The 27,886-nt window shown below is 43.9% G+C and overlaps 1 protein-coding gene across 1 annotated transcript in view; it reads left to right on the top strand.

Moving 5' to 3' along the window:
• Positions 1-19,638: 19,638 nt before the first annotated feature.
• The window catches only part of LOC120022971 (zinc finger FYVE domain-containing protein 26-like), a 25,369-nt gene continuing 17,121 nt past the window's right edge, over positions 19,639-27,886 (top strand). The window contains exons 1-3 of the mRNA XM_038966931.1: positions 19,639-19,746; positions 27,127-27,348; positions 27,799-27,880. Coding sequence (XP_038822859.1) covers positions 19,639-19,746; positions 27,127-27,348; positions 27,799-27,880 — 412 coding nt within the window. The remainder of the gene's footprint in view (positions 19,747-27,126; positions 27,349-27,798; positions 27,881-27,886) is intronic.

Genomic DNA, 27,886 nt, shown 5'->3' with positions numbered 1-27,886 from the left:
TACATGTACCTCATACTACATGTACCTCATACGACATGTACCTCATACGACATGTACCTCATACTACATGTACCTCATACTACATGTACCTCATACTACATGTACCTCATACTACATGCTATATACCGTCAGCAATACTGTGATTATTTATAGTAGTAGTAGCTGACAGTAAACTCTTCCACATATACTGTGTGTAGTTTACTATATCCTGCTAGAGTATAGTTTACTATAGTCTACTAGAGTATAGTTTACCATATCCTACTAGATTTTAGTTTACTATATCCTACTAGAGTATAGTTTACTATATCCTGCCAGAGTATAGTGTACTACATCCTACTAAGGTATAGTGTACTATATCCTGCTAGAGTATAGTTTACTATACCCAACCTGAGCATAGTTTACTATATCTTACTGGAATATAGTTTACTACATCCTACAAGGGTATAGTTTACTATACCCCACTAGAGTATAGTTTACTATATCATACTCGAGTATAGTTTACCATATCCCCCTAGAGTATAGTTTACTATATCCTGCGGGAGTATAGTTTACTATACCCTACTAGAGTATAGTTTACAATATCCTACTAGAGTGTAGTTTACTATATCCTACTAGAGTATAGTTTACAGAGTATAGGTTACTATACCCTACTAGAGTATAGTTTACAATATCCCACTATAGTATAGTTTACAATATCCTACTAGAGTGTAGTTTACTATACCCTACTAGAGTATAGTTTACAGAGTATAGTTTACTACATCCTACTAGAGTATAGTTTACTATACCCTACTAGAGTATAGTTTACAATATCCCACTATAGTATAGTTTACAATATCCCACTATAGTATAGTTTACAATATCCTACTAGAGTGTAGTTTACTATATCCTACTAGAGTATAGTTTACAGAGTATAGTTTACTACATCCTACTAGAGTATAGTTTACTATACCCCACTAGAGTATAGTTTACAATATCCCACTATAGTATAGTTTACTATACCCTACTAGAGTATAGTTTACAGAGTATAGTTTACTACATCCTACTAGAGTATAGTTTACTATACCCTACTAGAGTATAGTTTACAGAGTATAGTTTACTACATCCCACTATAGTATAGTTTACTATACCCTACTAGAGTGTAGTTTACAATATCCCACTAGAGTATAGTTTACTATACCCTACTAGAGTATAGTTTACAATATCCCACTATAGTATAGTTTACTATATCCTACTAGAGGATAAATGGCCTTTTTGCCTTTGTGCAGATTGCCATGTCTCATTTTCGAATCATTGAGTCAGTCTCTTTTTCAAACAAGCAGGCTACAAATTCAATTTCATCCCCCTGAAAAGATAGAACAAATATTACAACACATTTTATGGCTGAACTCAAATGTGCTGGTTGATAGAATACCTGTATTTATGGGAAAGATGTTTGAAAAGGGTATTTTGTTCTTAAATGATATTGTAAATTGGAATGGTGGAGTTATGTCCTTCATGGAGTTATCAGCATTGTACGGGAAGGTCTGCTCAATCCAAGAGTACAACCAATTGATTACAGCATTACCCCAAAAATGGAGGAGGCGGGAGGCAGCGGGAGGAGGTAGGGAACTGGTCTGTCTGCCCAATATATAGGATCAAAACTGGCGGAGGAATAAAAATAGCATAACTGTGCCATACAGATTGCAAAATAGTTGGGAAGAGATTTTTGATGCACCAATTCCATGGTACATGGTGTATGAGTTGATATATAAAACAACGCAATATTCAAGACTTTGTTCTTTTCAGCTAAAATTATTATATAGAATTCTTACCAACAAAATGTTGACTATTTGGGGCATAAAATCATCGAATCTCTGCAGATTTTGTGGTGAGGATACAGAATCAATAGACCATTTATTTTGGTATTGCCCTCAGGTAGCCTGTTTCTGGTCTCAGGCTCAGGAATGTCTGAAAATGCAGAGCATTGATCTAAAATTGACCCTAGAAATAGTACTGTTAGGAGATCTGGAGAGACCGGGTCAGTCAATTACTAATATACTAATACTCTTAGTAAAAGTACTTATCTTCAACTCACAATCTGTGGATTCTATTCGATAGATTGAAATTGTACGTTAAAACTTCTTATGGCTGCAGCCCGACGTCGGTACACTTATGACAACAGCCAGCTCAAGTGCAGGGTGCGAAATTCAAAAGATATTTTTTTTTAAATATTTAACTTTCACACATTAACAAGTCCAATACAGCATATGAAAGGTACACATCTTGTGAATCCAGCCAACATGTCCGATTTTTAAAATGTTTTACAGGGAAGACACAATATGTAAATCTATTAGCTAACCACGTTAGCAAAAGACACCACTTTTTTTACTCCACCAGTTTTTTACTCCATCAGTAGCTATCACAAATTCGACCAAATAAAGATATAAATAGCCACTAACCAAGAAACAACTTCATCAGATGACAGTCTGATAACATATTTATTGTATAGCATATGTTTTGTTAGAAAAATGTGCATATTTCAGGTATAAATCATAGTTTACATTGCAGCTACAATCAGAAATTGCACCGAAAGCAGCCATAAAACTTACAGACACCAACGTCAAATACCTAATTACTCATCATAAAACATTTCTGAAAAATACATAGTGTACAGCAAATGAAAGACAGGCATCTTGTGATTCCAGCCAATATTTCCGATTTATTAAGTGTTTTACAGCGAAAACAAAATGTAGCGTTATATTAGCTTAGCACAATAGCCAGAAACACTTGGGCGCCGACGACCAGTTCACATCTACGACAGATATATGAAATAGCATCATAAAATGTTTCTTACTTTTGCTGATCTTCCATCAGAATGTTGGACAAGGTGTCCTTTGTCCAGAACAGTCGTTGTTTGGATTTAGAACGGCAACTTTCCCTCTTCATTTAGCACGCGCACTAGCCAAGTGGCACGGATCTCTCCATTGTCAACAAAGTCAGAGAACGGAACACAGCAAAACTGCCGAAAAAATGTCAATAATCTGATTAAACTATATTGAAAAAACATACTTTACGATGATATGGTCACATGTATCAAATAAAATCAGAGCCGGAGATAGTAGTCGTCCATAACGGCAGCTAAACAGAAGGCAATCCCACTGTCCACCTCGCGCTCCCAAGAGTACCGGAAATGAGGGACACGTCATACAAAGAGCTTGTATTCCAATTCAGACCAAGATAAACACTAAATTTCTTCTCTCACAGCCTCTTGACATCCAGGGGAAGGTCTATGAAGTGCACGTAGACTCTTACGTATCATGCCCATGTATAGGCAGGAAGAAGAACAGAGCCTCGATTTCAGACTTTCCACTTCCTGGTCAGGAAGTTTGTGCCAAATGAGTTCTGTTTGACTCACAGATATAATTCAAACGGTTTTAGAAACTAGAGAGTGTTTTCTATCCAATAGTAATAATAATATGCATATTGTACGAGCAAGAATTGAGTACGAGGCCGTTTGAAATGGGCACCTTTAATCAGAGCTACTCAATACTGCCCCTGCAGCCATAAAAAGTTAAACATCACAGCATAGTTGAAAGATATGTGTTGAGTAGAAACCCGAAGTGGGTGGCCAGCAGAGATAGATGGGATGGGCTGAGGGAAGCTGAGGGTTGGGATGTGGAATTGGAGACAAGTGGGAGTGGAGTTGCTGTGCGGGAGATAGAATGATGGTCAAAGATAAAAGTTAAACAAATAAAAGTCAAAATAAAACATAATAAAAAGTACATTTGAATGACACTAAGTGGCAGTGTTTTTACGACTAATGCCGGTTCGCCTGAGGCTGATGCCGTGCAGGTGTTTGTTCACACACACTCTCATTCAAATAAACACATACAAGAACACACACACACACACACACATGTAATAGTGCCAGACATGCACACTAACCTATAAAGTAGGCATTGCTGTTATGATTTCAGTTGTCCATGAAGTCATTTGTTTTAAATGTATTATTATTATTTATTTATTTTGTATTGTTGTTTGCTGTTTTCATCTGCATTGGGGGGGTTCTTGGTTGTTGGTGCATTGGGGGGGTTCTTGGTTGTTGGTGCATTGGGGGGTTCTTGGTTGTTGGTGCATTGGGGGGTTCTTGGTTGTTGGTGCATTGGGGGAGGTTCTTGGTTGTTGGTGCATTGGGGGGGTTCTTGGTTGTTGGTGCATTGGGGGGTTCTTGGTTGTTGGTGCATTGGGGGGGTTCTTGGTTGTTGGTGCATTGGGGGGGTTCTTGGTTGTTGGTGCATTGGGGGGTTCTTGGTTGTTGGTGCATTGGGGGGTTCTTGGTTGTTGGTGCATTGGGGGGGTTCTTGGTTGTTGGTGCATTGGGGGGTTCTTGGTTGTTGGTGCATTGGGGGGTTCTTGGTTGTTGGTGCATTGGGGGGTTCTTGGTTGTTGGTGCATTGGGGGGTTCTTGGTTGTTGGTGCATTGGGGGGTTCTTGGTTGTTGGTGCATTGGGGGGTTCTTGGTTGTTGGTGCATTGGGGGGTTCTTGGTTGTTGGTGCATTGGGGGGTTCTTGGTTGTTGGTGCATTGGGGGGTTCTTGGTTGTTGGTGCATTGGGGGGTTCTTGGTTGTTGGTGCATTGGGGGGGTTCTTGGTTGTTGGTGCATTGGGGGGGTTCTTGGTTGTTGGTGCATTGGGGGGGGTTCTTGGTTGTTGGTGCATTGGGGGGTTCTTGGTTGTTGGTGCATTGGGGGGTTCTTGGTTGTTGGTGCATTGGGGGGTTCTTGGTTGTTGGTGCATTGGGGGGGTTCTTGGTTGTTGGTGCATTGGGGGGTTCTTGGTTGTTGGTGCATTGGGGGGTTCTTGGTTGTTGGTGCATTGGGGGGTTCTTGGTTGTTGGTGCATTGGGGGGTTCTTGGTTGTTGGTGCATTGGGGGGTTCTTGGTTGTTGGTGCATTGGGGGGTTCTTGGTTGTTGGTGCATTGGGGGGTTCTTGGTTGTTGGTGCATTGGGGGTTCTTGGTTGTTGGTGCATTGGGGGGTTCTTGGTTGTTGGTGCATTGGGGGGGTTCTTGGTTGTTGGTGCATTGGGGGGGTTCTTGGTTGTTGGTGCATTGGGGGGTTCTTGGTTGTTGGTGCATTGGGGGGGTTCTTGGTTGTTGGTGCATTGGGGGGGTTCTTGGTTGTTGGTGCATTGGGGGGGGGTTCTTGGTTGTTGGTGCATTGGGGGGTTCTTGGTTGTTGGTGCATTGGGGGGGTTCTTGGTTGTTGGTGCATTGGGGGGTTCTTGGTTGTTGGTGCATTGGAGGGGTTCTTGGTTGTTGGTGCATTGGGGGTTCTTGGTTGTTGGTGCATTGGAGGGGTTCTTGGTTGTTGGTGCATTGGGGGGTTCTTGGTTGTTGGTGCATTGGGGGGTTCTTGGTTGTTGGTGCATTGGGGGGTTCTTGGTTGTTGGTGCATTGGGGGAGGTTCTTGGTTGTTGGTGCATTGGGGGGTTCTTGGTTGTTGGTGCATTGGGGGGTTCTTGGTTGTTGGTGCATTGGGGGGTTCTTGGTTGTTGGTGCGTTGGGGGGGTTCTTGGTTGTTGGTGCATTGGGGGATGGATGGAATGGAATTAATTGTATTTTTAATTGTATTTTTTCTTCCTGGGGGGGGGGACTGTGTAAGGGGTCTCGAATGGTTGAGGAACAGCTATTGGGGAACTGTGGGGGGATCTTGGAGGGTTCGTGTTGTTGAGCGGCTTCACTGCAAGCATATTGTATGTTTAGAATATTTAATAAATAAAAATAAATAAAAAGGCAGGTCCTACAGACCCTGATTTTGTCGCACCTGGACTACTGTTCAGTCGTGTGGTCAGGTGCCACAAAAAAAAGGACTTAGGAAAATTGCAATTGTCTCAGAACAGGGCAGCACGGCAGGCCCCTTGGATGTACACAGAGAGCTAATATTAATAATATGCATGTCAATCTCTCCTGGCTCAAAGTGGAGGAGAGATTGACTTCATCACTACTTGTATTTAAGAGAGGTATTGAAATGTTGAATGAAACGAGCTGTCTGTCTAAACTACTGGCACACAGCTCGGACACACATGCCACCAGAGGTCTCTTCAGACACCCATGCATACCCCACAAGACATGCCACCAAAGGTCTCTTCACAGTCCCCAAGTCCAGAACAGACTATGGGAGGTGCACAGTACTACATAGAGCCATGACTACATGGAACTCTATTCCACATCAAGTAGCTGACGCAGCAGTAAAATTAGATTGAAAAAACAGATAAAAAATACACCTTATGGAACAGAGGGGACTGTGAAGAGACACAAACATTGGCACACACACACACACACACACACACACACACACACACACACACACACACACACACACACACACACACACACACACACACACACACACACACACACACACACACACACACACACACACACACACACACACACACAGACACAGATGGATTTAGTACTGTAGATATGTGGTAGTGGTGGAGTAGGGGCCTGAGGACACACAGTGTGTTGTGAAATCTGTGTATGTATTGTAATGTTTTTAAAATGGTATAAACTGCTTTAATTCTGCTGGACCCCAGGAAGAGTAGCTGCTGGCAGCTACTGGGGATCCATAATAAACCCCAGGAAGAGTAGCTGATGCTTTGGCAGCAGCTAATGGGGATCCATAATAAATACAACTACAAATACAAATAGCCTACCAGAATATAGTTTACTAAATCCTACCAGAGTGTAGTTTACTACAGCCTACGAGAGTATAGTTTACTATATCCCACTAGAGTATAGTTTACTATAGCCCATTAGAGTATAGTTTAATATATCCTAGCAGAGTATAGTTTACTATATCCTACTGGAGTATATCTTCCTATATCATGCTAGAGTATAGTTTACTATATCCTACTAGAGTATTGTGTACTATAGTCCATTAGAGTATAGTTTACTATATCCTACTAGAGTATTGTGTACTATAGCCCATTAGAGTATAGTTTACTATATCCTACTAGAGTATAGTTTACTGTATCCTACCAGAGTATAGCTTCCTATATCATGCCAGAGTGTAATTTACTATATCCTACCAGAGTATAGTTTACTATATCCTACTAGAGTATAGTTTACTATATCCTAGCATAGTATAGTTTACTATATCCTACTAGAGTGTAGTTTACTATAGCCCATTAGAGTATAGTTTAATATATCCTACTAGAGTATAGTTTACTATATCCTACTAGAGTATAGTTTACTATATCCTAGCATAGTATAGTTTACTATATCCTACTAGAGTGTAGTTTACTATAGCCCATTAGAGTATAGTTTAATATATCCTACTAGAGTATAGTTTACTATATCCTAGCATAGTATAGTTTACTATATCCTACTAGAGTGTAGTTTACTATAGCCCATTAGAGTATAGTTTAATATATCCTACTAGAGTATAGTTTAATATATCCTACTAGAGTATAGTTTACTATATCCTAGCATAGTATAGTTTACTATATCCTACTAGAGTGTAGTTTACTATAGCCCATTAGAGTATAGTTTAATATATCCTACTAGAGTATAGTTTAATATATCCTACTAGAGTATAGTTTAATATATCCTACTAGAGTATAGTTTACTATATCCTACTAGAGTATAGTTTAATATATCCTACTAGAGTCTTGTATATTATACTATTTTTTATTTTATATCACCTTTATTTAACCAGGTAGGCCAGTTGAGAACAAGTTCTCATTTTCAACTGCGACCTGGCCAAGATAAAGCAAAGCAGTGCGACAAAAACAACAACACAGAGTTACACATGGAATAAATAAAAGTACAGTCGATAACACAATAGAAAAGTCTATATACAGTGTGTGCAAATGGAGGAAGGAGGTAAGGCAATAAATAGACCATAGTAGCAAAGTAATTACAATTTAGCAAATTAACACTGGAGTGATAGATGTGCAGATTATGATGTGCAAGTAGAAATACTGGTGTGCAAAAGAGCAAAAAAAGTAAATAAAAACAATATGGGGATGAAGTAGTTGGATGGGCTATTTACAGATGAGCTATGTACAGCTGCAGCGATCGTTGAGCTATAAAAGGCTATACTCCATACACTGTACTCTATTGATGCTGCCGAGCAGACAAAGCCAGGATGGCCCGTTAGCCAGCCTTCTGAACAAGCCAGCCATAACCACAGTGTTGCCAACCACCCTGTTAGACAGAAAGCCAGCCATAACCACCCTGTTAGACAGAAAGCCAGCCATAACCACCCTGTTAGACAGAAAGCCAGCCATAACCACCCTGTTAGACAGAAAGCCAGCCATAACCACCCTGTTAGACAGAAAGCCAGCCACAACCACCCTGTTAGACAGAAAGCCAGCCATAACCACCCTGTTAGACAGAAAGCCAGCCATAACTACCCTGTTAGACAGAAAGCCAGCCATAACCACCCTGTTAGACAGAAAGCCAGCCATACTGATCATTTGACACATTCTATGGAGTCTCTCACTCCCCCCCTATCACTATCCCCTCCTCTCTAACTCTCTCTCTTAAATCCCACTCTCTCTCTCGCTCTCCTTGTTCCTCTCACACCCTCTCTCTCTGTCCCTCTCACACCCTCTCTCACACCCTCTGTCTCTCTCTCTCACTCTCCTTGTTCCTCTCACACCCTCTCTCTCTGTCCCTCTCTCTTTCCCTCTGTCTCTTTCTCTCTCACACCCTCTCTCTTTCCCTCTGTCTCTTTCTCTCTCACACCCTCTGTCTCTCTCTCTCTCTCTCTCTCTCTCTCTCTCTCTCTCTCTCTCTCTCTCTCTCTCTCTCTCTCTCTCTCTCTCTCTCTCTCTCTCTCACTCTCCTTGTTCCTCTCACACCCTCTCTCTCTGTCCCTCTCTCTTTCCCTCTGTCTCTTTCTCTCTCACACCCTCTGTCTCTCTCTCTCTCTCTCTCTCTCTCTCTCACTCTCCTTGTTCCTCTCACACCCTCTCTCTCTGTCCCTCTCTCTTTCCCTCTTTCTCTCTCACACCCTGTCTCTCTCTCTCTCTCTCTCTCTCCCTCCCCTGCTCTCTCTTTCTCTCTCGCTCCTCTCTCTAATACAGAGTACAAACTATTTCTGTCTCTCCCTCCGCCGCTGTCTCCATCCCACCCCCGCCTGCCTGCCTGCCTCCCTCGCCGCTCCTCGACAGCTAGAAACTCAACAGTTCAATTTAAATCCATTACACCTAGGCCCTGGTAGAGTGGTCTCCATGGAAACGGTTACTAGACAACAATCTGCTCATGATATTCCTCTGCTCGCTCACGCTTCAAAATCAGACAGAAGGATGGAGGCATGATGTGTTGGATTCAGATTGTGTGTGTGTGTGTGTGTGTGTGTGTGTGTGTGTGTGTGTGTGTGTGTGTGTGTGTGTGTGTGTGTGTGTGTGTGTGTGTGTTTGTGTGTGTGTGTGTGTGTGTGTGTGTGTTCTGACGTCAGCAACGTGTCCTGTGTTATCTACCGTCCCTCAACTGTGACCCTCATCTCCCAGAGTGCAGTTCAAATCATATAAAGTTTTTTTATTAAAACAAAAGGAGAAATGGAGATTACCATCTATACGCATTTTAAATGTTATATTTTACATCCTGTCCTAGAAATTCAGTACAAAACAAATTAGCTGTCTTTATCCATGTTCTGTAGTATTGACAGGAGATATGTGAAGGGCACTCACACCCTGTCTCACAGCACTGCAGGTTGAAGTAACCTCCTGTCCGTCCGTCCGTCCGTCCGTCCGTCCGTCCGTCTCTTCCTCTCTCTCTGTCCCCGTCTGTCTGTCTGTCTGTCTGTCTGTCTGTCTGTCTGTCTGTCTGTCTGTCTGTCTGTCTGTCTGTCTGTCTGTCTCTTCCTCTCTCTCTGTCTCCGTCTGTCTGTCTGTCTCTTCCTCTCTCTCTGTCTCCGTCTGTCTGTCTGTCTCTTCCTCTCTCTCTGTCTCCGTCTGTCCGTCTGTCTCTTCCTCTCTCTCTGTCCCCGTCTGTCTGTCTGTCTGTCTGTCTGTCTGTCTGTCTGTCTGTCTGTCTGTCTGTCTGTCTGTCTGTCTGTCTGTCTGTCTGTCTCTTCCTCTCTCTCTGTCCCCGTCTGTCTGTCTGTCTGTCTGTCTGTCTGTCTGTCTGTCTGTCTGTCTGTCTGTCTGTCTGTCTGTCTGTCTGTCTGTCTGTCTGTCTGTCTCTTCCTCTCTCTCTGTCCCCGTCCGTCCGTCCGTCTGTCTCTTCCTCTCTCTCTGTCCCCGTCTGTGTGTCTGTCTGTGTTCACGTCGTTGTCCTTCAGAAGACAGCAGAGCCGTAGTAAATCACCCGCTAGTCTTCTGGACCCGCAGTAATGACAGCAGGGAATGCCAGCTCTGACCTCTACACTTTACAAGGGAAGATACCAAAGGATCTCCTATAGTTCAGCATAACCTTTATTCGCAGGGCAATAGTCAATCAGAAAACCAACATCTAAGGATCAAAACAAATATGTGAACGACTGTGAACGACTGGTTCAATATTACAATGTAGAATTAAGCAGCATTCGGAATATTTGAATTTCTACAAATCAGGTTTATCTGATTTTATTCAAACAAATTGATATTTCTTAGGACACGGCTGCATGCTCTCACCCTATATGCTGTCTCCGTTATCATGTCACTTTTTACCGTGACATTTCTCCAGGAAAGGTACATTAGCTAGCCGATAATGAAAGGTACGGTAGCTAGCCAATAATGAAAGGTACGGTAGCTAGCCAATAATGAAAGGTACGGTAGCTAGCCAATAATGAAAGGTACGGCAGCTTGCCAATAATGAAAGGTATGGTAGCTAGCCGATAATGAAAGGTACGGTAGCTAGCCAATAATGAAAGGTACGGCAGCTTGCCAATAATGAAAGGTACGGCAGCTAGCCAATAATGAAAGGTATGGGAACTAGCAAATAATGAAAGGTACGGCAGCTAGCCAATAATGAAAGGTACGGTAGCTAGCCAATAATGAAAGGTACGGTAGCTAGCCAATAATGAAAGGTACGGCAGCTAGCCAATAATGAAAGGTACGGTAGCTAGCCAATAATGAAAGGTACGGCAGCTAGCCAATAATGAAAGGTACGGTAGCTTGCCAATAATGAAAGGTACGGCAGCTTGCCAATAATGAAAGGTACGGCAGCTTGCCAATAATGAAAGGTACGGCAGCTAGCCAATAATGAAAGGTACGGCAGCTTGCCAATAATGAAAGGTACGGCAGCTAGCCAATAATGAAAGGTACGGCAGCTAGCCAATAATGAAAGGTACGGTAGCTTGCCAATAATGAAAGGTACGGCAGCTTGCCAATAATGAAAGGTACGGCAGCTTGCCAATAATGAAAGGTACGGCAGCTTGCCAATAATGAAAGGTACGGCAGCTTGCCAATAATGAAAGGTACGGCAGCTAGCCAATAATGAAAGGTACGGCAGCTAGCCAATAATGAAAGGTACGGCAGCTTGCCAATAATGAAAGGTACGGCAGCTAGCCAATAATGAAAGGTACGGCAGCTAGCCAATAATGAAAGGTACGGCAGCTTGCCAATAATGAAAGGTACGGCAGCTAGCCAATAATGAAAGGTACGGCAGCTAGCCAATAATGAAAGGTACGGCAGCTAGCCAATAATGAAAGGTACGGCAGCTAGCCAATAATGAAAGGTACGGTAGCTTGCCAATAATGAAAGGTACGGCAGCTTGCCAATAATGAAAGGTACGGCAGCTTGCCAATAATGAAAGGTACGGCAGCTTGCCAATAATGAAAGGTACGGCAGCTTGCCAATAATGAAAGGTACGGCAGCTTGCCAATAATGAAAGGTACGGCAGCTTGCCAATAATGAAAGGTACGGCAGCTTGCCAATAATGAAAGGTACGGCAGCTTGCCAATAATGAAAGGTACGGCAGCTTGCCAATAATGAAAGGTACGGCAGCTTGCCAATAATGAAAGGTACGGCAGCTAGCCAATAATGAAAGGTACGGCAGCTAGCCAATAATGAAAGGTACGGTAGCTTGCCAATAATGAAAGGTACGGCAGCTTGCCAATAATGAAAGGTACGGCAGCTTGCCAATAATGAAAGGTACGGCAGCTTGCCAATAATGAAAGGTACGGCAGCTTGCCAATAATGAAAGGTACGGCAGCTTGCCAATAATGAAAGGTACGGCAGCTAGCCAATAATGAAAGGTACGGCAGCTAGCCAATAATGAAAGGTACGGCAGCTTGCCAATAATGAAAGGTACGGCAGCTAGCCAATAATGAAAGGTACGGCAGCTAGCCAATAATGAAAGGTACGGCAGCTTGCCAATAATGAAAGGTACGGCAGCTAGCCAATAATGAAAGGTACGGCAGCTAGCCAATAATGAAAGGTACGGCAGCTAGCCAATAATGAAAGGTACGGCAGCTAGCCAATAATGAAAGGTACGGTAGCTTGCCAATAATGAAAGGTACGGCAGCTAACCAATAATGAAAGGTACGGCAGCTTGCCAATAATGAAAGGTACGGCAGCTTGCCAATAATGAAAGGTACGGCAGCTTGCCAATAATGAAAGGTACGGCAGCTTGCCAATAATGAAAGGTACGGCAGCTTGCCAATAATGAAAGGTACGGCAGCTATCCAATAATGATGGAGGAATTGATGAATGCCTTCGGAATAGGAACAGGACAAGTCGTCTCTTCTTTGTTCCTATTAGAATTACAGGCATCCATCCATGCTGTGTAATTTCTGTGTGGTGGGGAACAGAGGAGTCTGTGAGTGGTGACATTTTGGGATATGGCTGGTAGAAGTAGAGAGCTGGACACAAGAAGAAGAAAACCCCTTCTGCCTTTTACTGACTGGATGCAGTCTATCACAGTGCCATCCGTTTTGTTACCAAAGCCCCATACACTACCCACCACTGCGACCTGTACGCTCTCGTTGGTTGGCCCTCGCTTCATACTCGTTGCCAAACCCACTGGCTACAGGTTATCTACAAGTCTCTGCTAGGTAAAGCCCCGCCTTATCTCAGCTCACTGGTCACCATAGCAGCACCCACTCGTAGCACGCGCTCCAGCAGGTATATCTCACTGGTCACCCCCAAAGCCAATTCCTCCTTTGGTCGTCTTTCCTTACAGTTCTCTGCTGCCAATGACTGGAACGAAATGCAAAAATCTCTGAAGCTGGAGACTCATATCTCCCTCACTAGCTTTAAGCACCAGCTGTCAGAGCAGCTCACAGATCACTGCACCTGTACATAGCTCATCTGTAAACAGCCCATCCAACTACCTCATCCCCATACTGTATTGATTTATTTATCTTGCTCCTTTGCACCCCAGTATCTCTACTTGCACATTCATCTTCTGCACATCTACCATTCCAGTGTTTAATTGCTATATTGTAATTACTTCGCCACCATGGCCTATTTATTGCCCTAACTCCCTTATCTTACCTCATTTGCACTCACTGTATATAGACTTTTTGTTTTCTTTTGTTCTACTGTATTATTGACTGTATGTTTTGTTTATTCCATGTGTAACTCTGTGTTGTTGTATGTGTCGAATTGCTATGCTTTATCTTGACCAGGTGGCAGATGTAAATGAGAACTTGTTCTCAACTGGCCTACCTGGTTAAATAAAGGTGAAATAATAAAACATATTTAAAAAACTGACGTGAATGTCTTTATCACAGTGCACATAATCCAAGACCCTTTTAAAGAAGCCCCTAGGCCCTGCCCCTAGGCCCCTGCCACTATCCCCTGCCCCTAGGCCCTGCCCCTGCCCCTAGACCCTGCCCCTAGCCCCTGCCCCTAGGCCCTGCCCCTGCCCCTAGGCCCTGCCCCTAGGCCCTGCCCCTGCCCCTAGGCCCTGCCCCTTCCCCTAGGCCCTGCCCCTTGGACTATCCATCTTTCGTGTGTATATAATAATCGTACCTTAAACCCATTCCAGGTCTGGTGAACGGTACCGGTGGCGTACCAGTCTAATTTAGGAAGTCTCTTGACATATGAAAGTAATCCCGCTTGGATTTCAATATTAATTGTGTCATTTGTATTCAGATGAGGTGCCTTAGCACTATGAAAATAAGCAGAGTATAAACCCTGAGCGTCGCCCGACAACACAGGGGGGATTTAACTGATTCTTTCAACTATCGAGCCAGAAAGAAAAGAAGGAGAGAGAGAATGAAAGAAAAGAAGGAGAGAGAGAATGAAAGAAAACAGAGAGAATGAAAAGAAAACAGAGAGAATGAAAGAAAACAGAGAGAATGAAAGAAAACAGAGAGAATGAAAGAAAACAGAGAGAATGAAAGAAAACAGAGAGAATGAAAGAAAACAGAGAGAATGAAAGAAAACAGAGAGAATGAAAAGAAAACAGAGAGAATGAAAGAAAACAGAGAGAATGAAAGAAAACAGAGAGAATGAAAGAAAACAGAGAGAATGAAAGAAAACAGAGAGAATGAAAGAAAACAGAGAGAATGAAAAGAAAACAGAGAGAATGAAAGAAAACAGAGAGAATGAAAGAAAACAGAGAGAATGAAAAGAAAACAGAGAGAATGAAAAGAAAACAGAGAGAATGAAAGAAAACAGAGAGAATGAAAGAAAACAGAGAGAATGACTTTTTTTTGTCCCCCTGCTGTTACTGACGTAAGTTCATGATGCAGCTGGGCAACGTTACACACTCTGGTAAATTAACATCTTGGAGAACGGTACATCAATACGTTTCTCAGGAGTCTTGTCATTTATTCAAATCAATACGAACAGCCAATCAAACTACAAAATACTTAAAATACCAGCCTCATATGGATCTCTATATGACCACGGCATGAAAACAATTATTGACGCTTACGACGCAATGCTGAACACGACAAGTCTGACGAAAACAGTGTCTCCAGGCTCCCTTACTTTCTACAGTTCAGTTGACCTCTGTCTCACAGTTCCCAGTTTGACCTCTGTCCCCTGTCTCCATTTCCCAGTTTGACCTCTGTCTGTCCCAGTCGTCTCCTGCTAGGTTCCAGTTTTGACCTCTGTCCCTGTCTCCAGGCTCTCACTTGAACATGTTTTTGTTTGTACCCTCTGTCCCTTTCTCCAGGCTCCAGTGACGTCTCTATGTAGTGTGCCATCCTGTCCCTCCATAGTGACAGACAGCCTGTGGACACCGCTAATTGACACTGCCGCTCACTGTCCCGTAAACTAACCATCCCGAGGTGAACCCCGCCTCCTCACCGACGTCATGCGCGCTTCTGTTCAGCGCCAAACGGATGTTCGTCAGTGGGCCGCACGCCAGGACCTGCCTGTGTGACAGGTGAGAGAACTACTTACCCATAATGCCCTGTGTGACAGGTGAAGGACTACTTCCCCATAATGCCACGTGTGACAGGTACGAGTACTACAGTACCCATAATGCCCTTGTGACAGGTGAGGGGACTACATTACCATACTGCCTGTGTGACTTTTAGAGTACTACATTACCAATGCCCTGTGTGACAGGGGAGAGGTACTACGGTACCCATAATGCCCTGTTTGACATGTGAGATTACTACATTACCCATATGCCCTGTGTGACAGGGAGAGGTACTACGGTACCCATAATGCCCTGTGTGATAGGGGAAGGTACTACAGTACCCATAATGCCCTGTGTGACAGGTGAGAGGTACTACAGTACCCATACTTCCCTGTGTGACAGGTGAGAGTACTAAGAACCCATAATGCCATGTGTGACCGGTGAGTTACTACATTACCCTAAATGCCCTGTATGACCGGTGGAAGTACTACATTACCCATAATGCCTGTATGACATGTGAGAGTACTACATTACCCATAATGCCCTGTAGGACATTTGAGTACTACATTACCCTAATGCCCTGTGTAGCAGGTGAGAGCAGGTATTATGTCCCGATGTGCCTTAACCCCAAATGGTAACGATGAGCACCAAATAGGATCTGGAAAGGATGTAGTGCTCATCTTACAACAGCTCTCCTCTCTCCCTCTGTGTCTGTTTGTGTGTGGGTCTCTCTGTCTCTCTCCCATGCTGTGTCTCTCTCCCTCTGTGTCTCTCTGTCTCTGTGTCTTTCTCCCTCTGTTCTCTCTCTCCCTCTGTGTCTCTCTCCTCGTGTCTCTCTCCCTCTGTTTGTCTCTCTCTCTGTTTGTCTCTCTCCCTCTGTTTGTCTCTCTCCCTCTGTTTGTCTCTCTCCCTCTGTTTGTCTCTCTCCCTCTGTTTGTCTCTCTCCCTCTGTTTGTCTCTCTCTCTGTTTGTCTCTCTCCCTCTGTTTGTCTCTCTCCCTCTGTTTGTCTCTCCCTCTGTTTGTCTCTCTCCCTCTGTTTGTCTCTCCCTCTGTTTGTCTCTCCCCTGTGTCTCTCTCTCTCTGTGTCTCTCCTCGTCTGTGTGTCTCCTCTCTCTGTCTCTGTGTGTCTCTCTCTCTGTCTCCTGTGTGTCTCTCTCTCGTCTCTGTGTGTGTGTCTCTCCTCTCTCTTCATCTCTCTCTCTCCCTCCCTCGCTCTCTCCCTACCTCTGTCTCTGTCTCACTCGCTCTCTCTCCCTCTGTCTCTCTGTCTCTTGTCTCCCTCTGTGTCTCTCTCCCTCTGTGTCTCTGTCTCTGTGTCTCTCTGTCTCTGTGTATCTCTGTCTCTGTGTATCTCTGTCTCTGTGTATCTCTGTCCTCTGTGTATCTCTGTCTTCGTGTCTCTCTCCCTCTGTGTCTCTCTCTCTGTGTCTCTCTCTGTGTGTCTCTCTCTCTGTCTCTGTGTGTCTCTCTCTCTGTCTGTGTGTGTGTCTCTCTCTCTCTCTCTTTCCTCTCTCTCTCCTCTCCCTCCCTCTCTCTCCCTACCTCTGTCTCTGTCTCTCTCGCTCTCTCTCCCCTGTCTCTCTGTCTCTGTTTTCTCCGCTCTCTTCTCCCTCTGTGTCTCTGTCCCTCTGTGTCTCTCTCCCTCTGTGTCTCATCTCGCTCTCTCTCTACCTCTGTCTCTGTCTCTCCTTTGTCTGTCCCCAGCTACATCAGTAAAGTCGACGTCCTGAAGATCCTGGTAACGGCCACTAACAAGTACATCCCTTCGCTGGATGACATTCCGGAGACGGCTGCTGTCACCACCTACCAACCAGCTAGTTGAGGCAGAATACTACCAGCTAGCTGTGGAGGTGAGGCAGACCTAGAGAGTCAGTCAACCAGCTAGTGGAGGCAGAATACTACCAGCTAGCTGTGGAGGTGAGGCAGCCTAGAGTCAGTCAGTCAACCAGCTGTGGAGCAGAATACTACCAGCTAGCTGTGGAGGTGAGGCAGGCCTAGAGATCAGTCATCAACCAGCTAGTGGAGGCAGAGTACTACCAGCTAGCTGTGGAGTGAGGCGACCTAGAGTCAGTCAACCAGCTAGTGGAGGCAGAATACTACCAGCTAGCTGTGGAGGTGAGGCAGGCCTAGAGAGTCAGTCACCAGCTAGTGGAGGCAGAATACTACCAGCTAGCTGTGGAGGTGAGGCAGGCCTAGAGAGCTCAGTCAACAGCTAGTGGAGGCAGAATACTACCACCTAGCTGTGGAGGTTGAGGCAGGCCTAGAGAGGCTCATCAGTCAACCCAGCTAGTAGAGGCAGAATACATACCAGCTAGCTGTGGAGGTGAGGCAGGCCTAGAGTCAGGCAACCAGCTAGGGAGGCAGAATACTACCGCTAGCTGTGAGTGAGGCAGACTAGAGAGTCAGTCAACCAGCTAGTGAGGCAGATACTACCAGCTAGCTGTGGAGGTGAGGCAGGCCTAGATCGTCAGTCAACCAGCTAGTGGAGGCAGAATACTACACTAGCTGTGGAGGTGAGGCAGGCCTAGAGTCAGTTCAGTCAACCAGCTAGTGGAGGCAGAATACTACCAGCTAGCTTGGAGTGAGGCAGGCCTAGATGTCAGTAAGTCAACCAGCTAGTGGAGGCAGAATACTACCAGCTAGCTGTGGAGGTGAGCATGCCTAGAGTCGTCATTCAACCAGCTAGTGGAGGCCAGAATACTACCAGCTAGCTGTGGGTGAGCAGCCTAGAGTCAGTCAGTCAACCAGCTAGTGGAGGCAGAATACTACCAGCTGCTGTGGAGGTGAGGCCAGCCTAGAGTCAGTCAGTCAACCAGCTAGTGGAGGCAGAATAACTACCAGCTAGCTGTGGAGGTGAGGCAGAACCTAGAGATCGTCAACCAGTAGTGGAGGCAGAGATACTATCCAGCTAGCTGTGGAGGTGAGGCAGGCCCTAGAGTCAGTCAACCAGCTAGTGAGGCAGAGTACTACCAGCTAGCTGTGGAGTGAGGCAGACCTAGAGAGTCAGTCAACCAGCTAGTGGAGGCAGAATAACTACCAGTCTAGCTGTGGAGGTGAGGCAGGCCTAGAGGTCAGTCAGAACAACCATCTAGTGGTGAGGCAGAGTACACACACTAGCTGTGGAGGTGAGGTAGCAGGCCTAGAGTCAGTCATCAACAGCTATGGAGCAGAATACACCAGCTAGCTGTGGAGGTGAGGCAGGCCTAGGTGTCACAACCAGCTAGTGGAGGCGAATATACCAGCTAGCTGTGGAGGTGAGGCAGGCCTAGGCAGTCGATCAACCACTAGTGGAGGCAGAATACTACCGCTAGCTGTGGAGTGAGGCGGCCTAGTCAGTCAGTCAACCAGTATTGGAGGCGAATACTACAGCTAGCTGTGGGGTGAGGCAGGCCTAGAGTAGTCACAACCAGTAGTGAGCAATATACCAGCTAGCTGTGGAGGTGAGGCATGCCTAGAAGTCAGTCAACATAGTGGAGGCAGATACTACCAGCTAGCTGTGGAGGTGAGCAGGCCTAGAGAGTCAGTCAACCAGCTAGTGAGCGAATACTACAGCTAGCTGTGGAGGTGAGGCGTAGGTCTATTGAGGATCATGTCGTGGTGTAGAGGCTAGAGTCGTCAGTCAACCTAGTGGAGGCAGATACTACCAGCTAGCTGTGGAGTGAGGCAGGCCCTAGAGAGTCATCAACCAGATAGTGGAGGCAGAGTACTACCAGCTAGCTGTGGAGGTGAGGCAGGCCTAGAGAGTCGTCAACCAGCTATGGAGGCAGAATACTACCAGCTAGCTGTGGAGGTGAGGCAGGCCTAGAGAGTCAGTCAGTCAATCTCTTTATTGTCCCATTGAGAAATATGTAGGGGGGTATTCACAGAAGTAAATATGACACATTTGAAAGAAATACAAGTGTGTTTAAGTCTGAACATCTAGTTCTAGGTTATTCTAGGTTATTCTAGGTTATTCTAGGTTAGGTTTTAGTCCTAACCTGGTCGTCCGTCTGTCTGTCTGTCTGTCTGTCTGTCTGTCTGTCTGTCTGTCTGTCTGTCTGTCTGTCTGTCTGTCTGTAGGTGTCCACTCGTGTCTTCTGTCCTCCGGTCGTCTGTCTGTCTGCTGCCTGTCTGCCTGCCTGTCTGTCTGTCTGTGTTCTGTGTCTTTCGTCTGTTGTCTTTCTGTCTGTCGGTGTCCCTAGACAGTGTATTAGTCCTAACCTGGTCGTCTGTCTCTGTCTGTCTGTCTGTCTGTCTGTAGGTGTCCATAAGACAGGTGTATTAGTCCTAACCTGGTCATCTCTCTCTCTGTCTGTCTGTCTGTAGGTGTCCCACTAAAGTGGTCTGGACCAGGTGGTGTGTGGCAGGCGTGGGAATGTCCCCCTCAAGGCAGGGAACTTAACCGTTGCTAGGGGAAGTTATGTCGCTGTCTGAAAGCTCCGGGGCAGAAACCAGCTCAACCTGTCCTCGGCTGCTGCAGGACATCGTTTCTCATCTGGAGAGCACCGTCAGACCCACTCTGGCCATGGTGAGAGACAAATAGGACCGTAATAGTATATTGAAGACACTTATCTCAAGTGACTTACAGAAGTGTCACTATGGAGTTTTTCAAAAAGAAAAAGCCTATGCTACGACAGTGAGCGGTTTTAGTATGTCTATAGGATGACTGCAGGAATTGAACCCACAACTGTGTGTGCGTGTGTGTGTGTGTGTGCGTGTGCGTGTGCGTGTGCGTGTGTGTGTGTGTGTCTCTCTCTCATTGGTAGCAGCGCTGCCATGCCACGTTCATACCAACTGAGCCACACGGAACATAGCCGTCCTTAATTGTTTACGTTCACCGATGTGCCCTCGATGTGCCCTCGATGTGCCCTCGCTGTGCCCTCGCTGTGCCCAGCACGTACCCAGTTTCGGTGTCTTATTTTCCACCAGTTATGTAATTGTTGGGCACACAGTGGTGTTCACTGTTACCCCTGTGGAAAAAGTCTAACGTTCCCACATTACACCTAGTCTTCGGTCTTAACGTTCCGACATTACGCCTAGTCTTCGGTCTTAACGTTCCTACATTAGACCTAGTCTTCGGTCTTAACGTTCCCACATTACACCTAGTCTTAGGTCTTAACGTTCCCACATTACACCTAGTCTTAGGTCTTAACGTTCCCACATTACACCTAGTCTTAGGTCTTAACGTTCCCACATTACACCTAGTCTTAGGTCTTAACGTTCCCACATTACACCTAGTCTTAGGTCTTAACGTTCCCACATTACACCTAGTCTTAGGTCTTAACGTTCCCACATTACACCTAGTCTTAGGTCTTACCGTTCCCACATTAGACCTAGTCTTCGGTCTTAACGTTCCGACATTACACCTAGTCTTAGGTCTTAACGTTCCCACATTACACCTAGTCTTAGGTCTTAACGTTCCCACATTACACCTAGTCTTAGGTCTTACCGTTCCCACATTAGACCTAGTCTTCGGTCTTAACGTTCCCACATTACACCTAGTCTTAACGTTCCCACATTACACCTAGTCTTAACGTTCCCACATTACACCTAGTCTTAACGTTCCCACATTACACCTAGTCTTAACGTTCCCACATACACGTCTAGTCTTAACGTTCCCACATTACACCTAGTCTTAACGTTCCCACATTAGATCCAGTCTTCGGTCTTAACGTTCCCACATTACACCTAGTCTTAACGTTCCCACATTACACCTAGTCTTAACGTTCCCACATTAAATCCAGTCTTCGGTCTTAACATTTCCACATTACACCTAGTCTTAACGTTCCCACATTACACCTAGTCTTAACATTCCCACATTAGACCTGGTCTTAGGTCTTAACGTTCCCACATTACACCTAGTCTTAACGTTCCCACATTAGACCTAGTATTCGGTCTTAACGTTCCCACATTAGACCTAGTCTTGACGTTCCCACATTACACCTAGTCTTGACGTTCCCACATTAGACCTAGTCTTGACGTTCCCACATTACACCTAGTCTTGACGTTCCCACATTACACCTAGTCTTAACGTTATCACATTACACCTAGTCTTAACGTTATCACATTACACCTAGTCTTAACGTTCCCACATTACACCTAGTCTTAACGTTCCCACATTACACCTAGTCTTAACGTTCCCACATTACACCTAGTCTTAACGTTCCCACATTACACCTAGTCTTAACGTTCCCACATTAACACCTAGTCTTAACGTTCCCACATTACACCTAGTCTTAACGTTCCCACATTAGATCCAGTCTTCGGTCTTAACGTTCCCACATTACACCTAGTCTTAACGTTCCCACATTACATCTAGTCTTAACGTTCCCACATTACACCTAGTCTTAACGTTCCCACATTAGATCCAGTATTCGGTCTTAACGTTCCCACATTACACCTAGTCTTAACGTTCCCACATTAAATCCAGTCTTCGGTCTTAACATTTCCACATTACACCTAGTCTTAACGTTCCCACATTACACCTAGTCTTAACATTCCCACATTAGACCTGGTCTTAGGTCTTAACGTTCCCACATTACACCTAGTCTTAACGTTCCCACATTATACCTAGTCTTATGTCTTAACGTTCCCACATTACACCTAGTCTTAACGTTCCCACATTAGACCTAGTCTTAACGTTCCCACATTAGACCTGGTCTTAGGTCTTAACGTTCCCACATTACACCTAGTCTTAACGTTCCCACATTAGACCTAGTATTCGGTCTTAACGTTCCCACATTAGACCTAGTCTTGACGTTCCCACATTAGACCTAGTCTTGACGTTCCCACATTAGACCTAGTCTTGACGTTCCCACATTACACCTAGTCTTGACGTTCCCACATTACACCTAGTCTTAACGTTATCACATTACACCTATCTTAACGTTCCACATTACACCTAGTCTTACGTTCCATACATTACACCTAGTCTTAACGTTCCCACATTACACCTAGTCTTAACGTTCCCACATTACACCTAGTCTTAACGTTCCCACATTACACCTAGTCTTAACGTTCCCACATTACACCTAGTCTTAACGTTCCCACATTAGATCCAGTCTTCGGTCTTAACGTTCCCACATTACACCTAGTCTTAACGTTCCCACATTACATCTAGTCTTAACGTTCCCATTCATACACCTAGTCTTAACGTTCCCACATTAGATCCAGTATTCGGTCTTAACGTTCCCACATTAACCTAGTCTTACGTTCCACATTAAATCCAGTCTTCGGTCTTAACATTCCATTACACCTATTCTTAACGTTCCCACATTACACCTATTCTTAACATTCCCACATTAGACCTGGTCTTAGGTCTTAACGTTCCACATTACACCTAGTCTTAACGTTCCCACACATTATACCTAGTCTTATGTCTTAACGTTCCCACATTACACCTAGTCTTAACGTTCCCACATTAGACCTAGTCTTAACGTTCCCACATTAGAACTAGTCTTAGGTCTTAACGTTCCCACATTACACCTAGTCTTAACGTTCCCACATTAGAACTAGTCTTAGGTCTTAACGTTCCCACATTACACCTAGTCTTAACATTCCCACATTACACCTAGTCTTAACGTTCCCACATTAGACCTAGTCTTAGGCCTTAACGTTCCCACATTACACCTAGTCTTAGGCCTTAACGTTCCCACATTACACCTAGTCTTAACGTTCCCACATTAGACCTAGTCTTAACGTTCCCACATTAGATCCAGTCTTAGGTCTTAACGTTCCCACATTACACCTAGTCTTAATGTTCCCACATTACACCTAGTCTTAACGTTCCCACATTAGATCCAGTCTTAGGTCTTAACGTTCCCACATTACACCTAGTCTTAGGTCTTAACGTTCCCACATTAGACCTAGTCTTCGGTCTTAACATTCCCACATTAGACCTAGTCTTTGGTCTTAACGTTCCCCCATTAGACCTAGTCTTAACGTTCCTACATTACACCTAGTCTTAACATTCCCACATTAGACCTAGTCTTCGGTCTTAACGTTCCCACATTAGACCTAGTCTTAGGTCTTAACATTCCCCCATTAGACCTAGTCTTAGGTCTTAACATTCCCACATTAGACCTAGTCTTCGGTCTTAACATTCCCACCACGGAGGACATTAATTTGGTGCTTAAACGGACATAATACCTATAAACACAAACTGTACAATATGTCATATATATATTATCTCTATAGTTTAATCTGTAATCTATTTTTAAAAAATGGGAAGTTACAATTTCTAGTATATACTGTATTGCTAATATAGACTTTATTGCTAATATAGACGGTATTGCTAATATAGACGGTATTGCTAATATAGACGGTATTGCTAATATAGACTGTATTGCTAATATAGACTGTATTGCTAATATAGACTGTATTTATAGTATAGACTCTATTGATGATATAGACTGTATTGCTAGTATAGACTGTATTGATGATATAGACTCTATTGATGATAGACTGTATTGCTAGTTTAGACTGTATTGCTAGTTTAGACTGTATTGCTAGTTTAGACTGTATTGCTAGTATATACTGTATTTCTAGTATAGACTGTATTGCTAGTATAGACTGTATTGCTAATATAGACTGTATTTATAGTATAGACTCTATTGATGATATAGACTGTATTGCTAATATAGACTGTATTGCTAATATAGACTGTATTTATAGTATAGACTCTATTGATGATATAGACTGTATTGCTAGTATAGACTCTATTGCTAGTATAGACTCTATTGCTAGTATAGACTCTATTGCTAGTATAGACTGTATTGCTAATATAGACTGTATTTATAGTATAGACTGTATTTATAGTATAGACTGTATTGATGATAGACTCTATTGATGATAGACTCTATTGATGATATAGACTGTATTTATAGTATAGACTGTATTGCTAGTATAGACTGCATTGCTATTATAGACTGTATTGATAGTATAGACTGTATTTATAGTATAGACTGTATTTATAGTATAGACTGTATTGATGGTTATAGACTGTATTTATAGTATAGACTGTATTGTTAGTATAGACTGTATTGCTAGTATAGACTGTATTGCTAGTATAGACTGTATTTATAGTATAGATGTATTGATAGTATAGACTGTATTGATAGTATAGACTGTATTTATAGTATAGACTGTATTTATAGTATAGACTGTATTGCTAGTATAGACTGTATTGCTAATATAGACTGTATTGCTAATATAGACTGTATTGCTAATATAGACTGTATTGCTAATATAGACTGTATTGCTAATATAGACTATTTATAGTATAGACTGTATTGATGATTATAGACTATTGATAGTATAGACTGTATGGATGATTATAGACTGTATGGATGATATAGACTGTATTGATAGTATAGACTGTATTGATAGTATAGACTGTATTGATGATTATAGACTGTATTGATAGTATAGACTGTATTGATAGTATAGACTGTATTTATAGTATAGACTGTATTGATGATTATAGACTGTATTGATAGTATAGACTGTATTTATAGTATAGACTGTATTGATGATTATAGACTGTATGGATGATATAGACTGTATTGCAACACTGGTGATCTTGATGTTTTTGTTACCTTGGTTCCCTGTACCCAGTACTTACCGGACTGAGTTGTGAACCAGTCACGTCATGAACCAGTCACGATAGTGTTGTTTACTGTTCTGATCTCACAACAAAGAGTTCCAGTCTTCACTGTTGCCAGTGGTTTAACTGTGTGTCTTTGTCCCCAATGGAACCCTATTCCCTAGGTAGTGCACTATGGGCCCTGGTCAAACACACTGCACTGTGTAGGGAATAGGGTTCTGGTCAACAGTATTGTACCAACTAGTCAATGGGTTGTCTAGTCAGTGGGTTGTCTAGTCAGTGGGTTGTCTAGTCAGTGGGTTGTCTAGTCAGTGGGTTGTCTAGTCAGTGGGTTGTCTAGTCAGTGGGTTGCCCAGCCAGTGGGTTGCCCAGCCAGTGGGTTGCCCAGCCCCAACAGTCCTGCTAGAACAGTTTGTCCTTTGTTAAATTACTGCTTCATACTGAACAGATGTTGAGTTATTAGCTTGGCTACAGTGAAGCTTTATACTCACAACAAATACACTGAACAAAAATATAAACACAGGTAAAGGTAAAGTGTTGGTCTCATGTTTCATGAGTTGAAATAAAAGATCCCAGAATTGTTCCATACACAGAAAAAGCGTATTTCTCAAAACAAATTGTCCAAAAAGGTGTTGACATCCCTGGTTGTGAGTATTTATTCTTTGCCAAGATAATCCATCCACCTGACAGGTGTGGCATATCAAGAAGGTGATTATACAGCATGATCATTACACAGGTGAACCTTGTGCTGGGGGACAATAAAAGGTCACTCTAAAATGTGCAGTTTTGTCACACAACACAAAGCCACAAATGTCTCAAGTTTTGAGGAAGCTTGCAATTGGCATGCTGACTGCAGGAATATCCACCAGAGCTGTTGCCAGAGAATTGAATGTTAATTTCTCTACCATAAGCCGCTTCCAATGTCGTTTTAGAGAATTTAGCTGTACATTCAACCGGCCTCACAACCGCAGACCCGCGTGTATGGCGTCATGTGGACGAGTGGTTTGCTGATGTCAACGTTGTGAACAGAGTGCCTCTTGGTGAGGTTATGGTATGGACAGACATAAGCTACGGACAATGAACACAATTACATTTTGAATGCACAGAGATACCGTGACGAGATCCTGAGGTCCATTGTCGTGCCATTCATCCGCCACCATCACCTCATGTTTCAGCATGATAATGCACAGGCCCCGTGTCGCAAGGATCTGTACACAATTCCTGGAAGCTGAAAATGTCTCAGTTCTTCCATGGCCTGCATACTCACCAGACATGTCACCCATTGAGCATGTTTGGGATGCTCTGGATCGACGTGTATGACAGTGTGTTCCAGTTCCCGCCAATATCCAGCAACTTCCCACAGCTATTAAAGAGGAGTGGGACAACATTCCACAGGCCACAATCAACAGCCTGATCAACTCTATGCAAAGGAAATGTGTCCTGTTGCATGAGGCAAATGGTGGTCACACCAGATACTGACTGGCTTTCTGCTCCACACACCAAGCTCTGAGACCAACATAGCATATGTGTATTCCCAGTCATGTGAAATCCATAGATTAGGACCTAATGAATTTATTTTAATTGACTGATTTCCTTATATGAACTGTAACTCAGTAAAATCTTTGAAATTGTTGCATGGTGCGTTTATATTTTTGTTATATTTTTGTTCAGTATAGAAGGTGGCCTAGTGGTTAGAGGGGGGAGGCAGGTAGCCTAGTGGTTAGAGCGTTGGGCCAGTAACCGAAAGGTTGCTAGATCGAATCCCCGAGCTGACAAGGTCAAAATCTGTCGTTCTGACCCTGAACAAGGAAGTTAACCCACTGTTCCTAGGCCGTCATTGTAAATAAGAATTTGTTCTTAACTGACTTGCCTAGTTAAATAAAGGTTATATAAATAGAAACAGGTTGATCTGGATATAAAGAGACATTATGTAACACTGTCACTAGGTTATGCAACCAACCAACCACTCTTTCTGTTGTTGTACCATCATTCACTGTGTGTTTGTTTCTCCCTCTCCGTCTCTTTCTCCCTCTCTCTCTTTCTCTTTCTCCCTCTCTCTGTCTTTCTGTCTCTCTCTTTCTCCCTCGCTCTGTCTTTCTGTCTCTCTCTTTCTCCCTCTCTCTGTCTTTCTGTCTCTCTCTTTCTCCCTCGCTCTGTCTTTCTGTCTCTCTCTTTCTCCCTCTCTCTGTCTTTCTGTCTCTCTGTCTTTCTCCCTCTCTCTGTCTTTCTGTCTCGCTCTGTCTCTCGCTCTGTCTCTCGCTCTGTCTCTCGCTCTGTCTCTCTGTCTCTCGCTCTGTGTATCAGTCTTTCAGTGAGGACATCCTGTGGTCTCTGAGGGAGCTTGAGGAAGCTCTTTGTGAGCCTGGAGGATCAGTGGACTGGCCAGAGGGGGGTCAGGGTCAGGGCAGCAGCCTGTATCAAGAGAGCTTGTACTACCTGTCCAGCTACGGGACTCACCTGGCCCTGGTCTCCTTCCTGATGAGACACGACAACATGAAGGGCGCCCTGCAGCACCTGCTCAGCAAGGTCAGGGGTCAGAGGTTAGGGGGTCAAGGTTTAGGGGTCATGACTGGTTCAGTGGTTAATAATCAGGGGTTAGAGGTCATGATTTGGCCCTGGTCAGCTTCCTCATGAGACATGACAACATGCAACACCTGCTCAGCAAGGTCAGGGGTCAGAGGTTAGGGGTCAAGGTTATTAATGGTCACGGAGATCTTATCTCATTACTGTGAACTTCAAGGTCAATGCTATTTTATTTTGTTGTTGTTGTATTAAGGTGGAGCCAGGTTGTCATGATAAATAAGAAATTATTTAAGTGATCTGCCTGATTTAAAATAAAGGTATTGTGGTCCTTCGAGCCGGATCGCATCGGTTGTCCTGGAACTGTATACTCAAACCATTTATAGATATTAGAAACCTATTCATCACCAAGGGGACACGAGTTCAACAGTTGTCCCTCCCTCCATGGCCCTCCAGGAATGTCCAGAGGAGGTGTTCCTGGAGGGCATATTGCAGCCCAGTCTGGAGAGGGGTCGTCTGGGGATGCTGCAGGGGTTACTGGAGA

This window comes from Salvelinus namaycush, chromosome 28, assembly GCF_016432855.1.
Source record: "Salvelinus namaycush isolate Seneca chromosome 28, SaNama_1.0, whole genome shotgun sequence".
Taxonomy (NCBI): domain Eukaryota; kingdom Metazoa; phylum Chordata; class Actinopteri; order Salmoniformes; family Salmonidae; genus Salvelinus; species Salvelinus namaycush.
This window is presented reverse-complemented; position numbering and strand designations above follow the sequence as displayed.